This window comes from Lolium rigidum, chromosome 4 (assembly GCF_022539505.1).
Source record: "Lolium rigidum isolate FL_2022 chromosome 4, APGP_CSIRO_Lrig_0.1, whole genome shotgun sequence".
Taxonomy (NCBI): Eukaryota; Viridiplantae; Streptophyta; class Magnoliopsida; order Poales; family Poaceae; genus Lolium; species Lolium rigidum.
In genome coordinates, this window is record NC_061511.1 from 216460560 (window position 1) to 216464513 (window position 3954).

Sequence of the window (3954 nt, forward strand, 5' to 3'; positions counted from 1 at the left end):
CCGTCCTATATATTGTTATCGGAACCTTTCTACAAAATAGTCAAAGCTAAAAGGAAAGTATAAGGATCCACACCGTCCAAGACACACCACCAGAGGTGAAATAATATCTCCTTGTGAAATCGTCGGACATCGCCGCCCTGAACCCACCAAGACATTACTGGAAAGGGCGGAATGCCTTCTCCCTTTGACTGTGGAGCACATATCCTGCAAGCAGACACCAAGTACTAGGACCGGAGACAACTAAGACAGGTGTATAGGATAGGAGGTCATCGCGAACGACACACCAACGAGGCCGAGGAGCATCGAGATAGGGTTCGAGCAAGTCCAGCGGTGGCAGCACAACTGAACCGGAGATCCATAACAACATCCCTAAGAGTGTGATGACCCACGTGTCGCTGGCGCTCATGACACCCATAGGCTTCGCACCTGCTGGCATCGGAGTGCTGGGCTTTTGCTCGAAATCACACCCCGCAACATCGCGGTACCACGAGCCATACCCCATCACCACATCATATCGGACCTCTAGGAAACGATCTGGGATCCGCCATTACCGAGGAGCATCGAGATAGGGTTCGAGCGCCCCTTCAACATCATCCACATAACCAAAGAATGAAACAATCACCACCGCAATGCCTCCCACCGATTAGCCGGGGCGGCGGCCAAGGAAGTCCAAGAACTCGCATCTTTCCACAACCACCCGTTGCTGATAGCCACAGAGACCGACGACCTCCTATCCAAAGGGAAGACAACCAACCAGCATCGACGGAGGACCTCCAAGCATCGACTCGGCAACGCCGAGGAGATGGGAGAGCCGAGGTGATGAGGACATCCCTACTACACTACTACCTCCGTCATTGCAAGATGAAGATGATGCTGCTCTGAAGCTCAAGTCCAATGAAGTCAGGATTGGACCAATGACACGAGCTCGTGCGAAGCTACTCAAACAACAGGTGAACTTGTTCCTAAGTGATACTTTGATCGATGAGAACTTTATACTGCCTAAGCCCTATTACTTATGTATGACCAGGTACGAAGAGGGAGCAAGCATCGCACGAGGAGGAGAGGAGCAACTGGACAAGAAGCTGGACATGGAGCTGGACATGAAGACATCCCATGGACGCGCGAGGGAGGAGCGGGAGGCATGCGCGAGGGAAGAAGAAGAAGCAGTCCAGCCCGGCGCCAGGCCCGGTCTGAACGGCCGTCACGCCGGCCGACCCGACGCCAGACCCGGTCCAACCGGCCCCCACATCGGGTGAGCCCGGTTTCGACCGGATCCTGCACTGGTGCCAGCCGGGGACGTTCTGTTTCTCGTCTCGGCGTGCCTGGTCATGATCCGGCCCCAGGCCCGGTCCAAAACGGACCGGCAGGCCGCAGGCCAGGTTGACCGGCTCCTGAGCCGGCCGTGTCCGAGTCTGTATCGACCAGATCCGGATCTGGGTCGGTTATTTTTTTATTTTCTCGAACCCTGGTAGTCCTGAACCCCTATATAAGTGCCTAGGACGCCCCCAAATTAGGTTTAGACCACGTTTAAGATAAACCCTAGTTCATAGTTGATTGCTTTGCAACTCTATCGAATTCTTACACCATATTGCGTTGATTTGGTGTAAACCCTGAAAAGTCTTGTGTGATCTGTTATTTCATTGGGAATTAGACGGTTGCAACTTACCGCTTCGTGGTCGGCGGCTACGTGCGCAAGTGTGTGGAATTGTGAATATCTTGCAGGGTTGAGAGCTGTTGCATTGGCGACAGGGACCAATCTAGGGATCTCGTTGCGTCATACAAGTTATCATCTACTTCATCATCAAGTTATGTCCGTTGTGTTCATCCCGTGATCATCATCACCACCGTGCTTACTGAGAAGATCGGGCAACCCCTTATCACGAGGTAGTGGCTGGCGCAAAAATACTAAGGGGGGCACACATCCCTAATTTTTATTTTTCATTGCTCAATATGATCAAAATTTGCCCAATAGACTAAATATGAAACATTTTCAAAAAAAAAAACAGGGTGGGCAGACTCGAGAGGAGAGGGAAGAGTTTTTTTTTCTGGAGTGATTAATCATGACGGTCATGGATCCACGGGTGTAAACATCCTCAGAAATTGACCAAGTGGCATCACATTAACACTCCCGTGCATCTAATCACTCAGCTGGTTAGCAGTCTGTATGGACGGCCTCGAGTTCATACGTATAGCAGACGGACTAGAGGGCAGTACAAGTGTAAAAAACACGCGTTGGCGGTGCTGGCTTATATAAAGCCACACGACACCCACCTGACTATCAACGGATTCTCAGACGCTAATCTCACACTCTTACCCGAGCTGAGGATGCGCTTCCCGCGTCGCCCGTGAAAATTAGCAGACCAACACACCACACTCCGGCTCCGGCAGCACAATGGACGGCAGCCTCCGCACTCTGTCTCAGGCGAGCTTCACCGGCGAGGTGCGCTCGGCGATGTCCTCCCTCCTCCTCTCCCCGGGCGGCGCCAGCGCGTTCGACACCGTCTACTCCCACCTCCCGCCCCCGGTCACCATCCCGCCCCTCGGCTCCAGCGTCTACTACCGCCAGTGCGAGCTCCTCCGCTCCTTCGCCGCCACGCAGCCGCACCACCACTCGAGCGCCGTCGCTAGCCCTTCGTCGAGTCTCCCCTTTCTCAGCGCGAGGCACGACGGAGAGGCGCTGCGGACGACCAAGACGTACCGCGGCGTGCGGCAGCGGCAGTGGGGCAAGTGGGTGGCGGAGATCCGGCTGCCGCAGAACCGGGTGCGCGTCTGGCTCGGCACCTACGACTCGCCCGAGACCGCCGCGCACGCCTACGACCGCGCCGCCTACAAGCTCCGCGGCGAGTACGCGCGCCTCAACTTCCCCGGCGTCATGGACTCCCCCCGCGACGACGCCTGCCCCGACGCCCTCCGGCCCCTCCGCGACGCCGTCGACGCAAAGATCCAGGCCATCCGCGTCAAAATGGCGCGCAAGCGCGCGCGCGCCAGGCGCTTGCGGGAGGAGAGCAAGCAGAGCGGCCAGCGTGCAGACACCGAGTCTGCCCAGCGGACGCCGACGCCAGCGCGCCCTGTCCTCTCGGCGAGTGCCGCCGACGACTCCGCCCAGCTGCCTCCGTCGGCCGCCCGCCTTGTCCTCTCGGAGAGCGCCGCGACATCCGAGACGACGACGACCACAACGACGTCGTCGTACGGGTCGCCGGAGGGGGTGTTCTCCGTGGCCGACGTCGACTGCTCGCTGGAGAAGATGCCATCTTTCGACCCGGAGCTGATCTGGGAGATGCTCAACTTCTAGCAGGGCAATTAGGACAAGACACGAAGCCAACCATGGTTGGGGTGTCCGAGCTCGTAGGATTTGCAGGTAGCAGGTGCCGGATTTTTCATCTGTGAGGATACAGTTAACATATTTACTACAAGGATATAGTATGAGCAATAAAAATGCCCGGAAAAATTGGGCGCCCTAGCGACTGCTAATTAGTAACTGCGTCTGTCTCTGGGTTGCATCGACAAGATGTAAAAACTGTTCCCTGAATTATATAGCTCATCTTCTTATGTATTAATTGCAGTGTTCATCTGATAGCACCACCTGTTCTGCTCTCCTCCGTTTCTAGCTCTGTTATCTAATTAACTCCCAGCCTTACGATACAGCAAGTGATGAGAAAGTTGTGCGAGAATTTTAGACAAGAAAGTTACACTGATCACTGACAGTTATATCCATGTTTAGCAGGTCATGCTTAAGAAACATGAGTGCAAATGGCCGGGTTCCAGCATTCCCATGTAGCCACTTCTCAAATCTTTTAGAGCATCTCCAGTCGTGACAAGAAATGAAGAAAATCGCGTCCCAGTCGCGTCCCCCAAAGCTAAATAGCGCCTCATTTTGTGTCCAGCGTCCCCGGTAGAGACTCTACGTATAGAGTCTCTACCGGGGACGCCGGACACAAAATGAGAGCCCATATG

General features: G+C 55.0%; 1 protein-coding gene across 1 annotated transcript; it reads left to right on the plus strand.

The window, feature by feature from the left end:
• Nucleotides 1-2357: 2357 nt before the first annotated feature.
• Nucleotides 2358-3543, plus strand: LOC124705676 (ethylene-responsive transcription factor ERF061-like). Its single transcript, XM_047237379.1, has one exon. It carries the CDS (start codon nt 2393-2395, stop codon nt 3290-3292), a length of 900 nt encoding a protein of 299 aa, XP_047093335.1. The 5' UTR covers nt 2358-2392; the 3' UTR covers nt 3293-3543.
• The last annotated feature ends 411 nt before the right edge of the window (nt 3544-3954 follow it).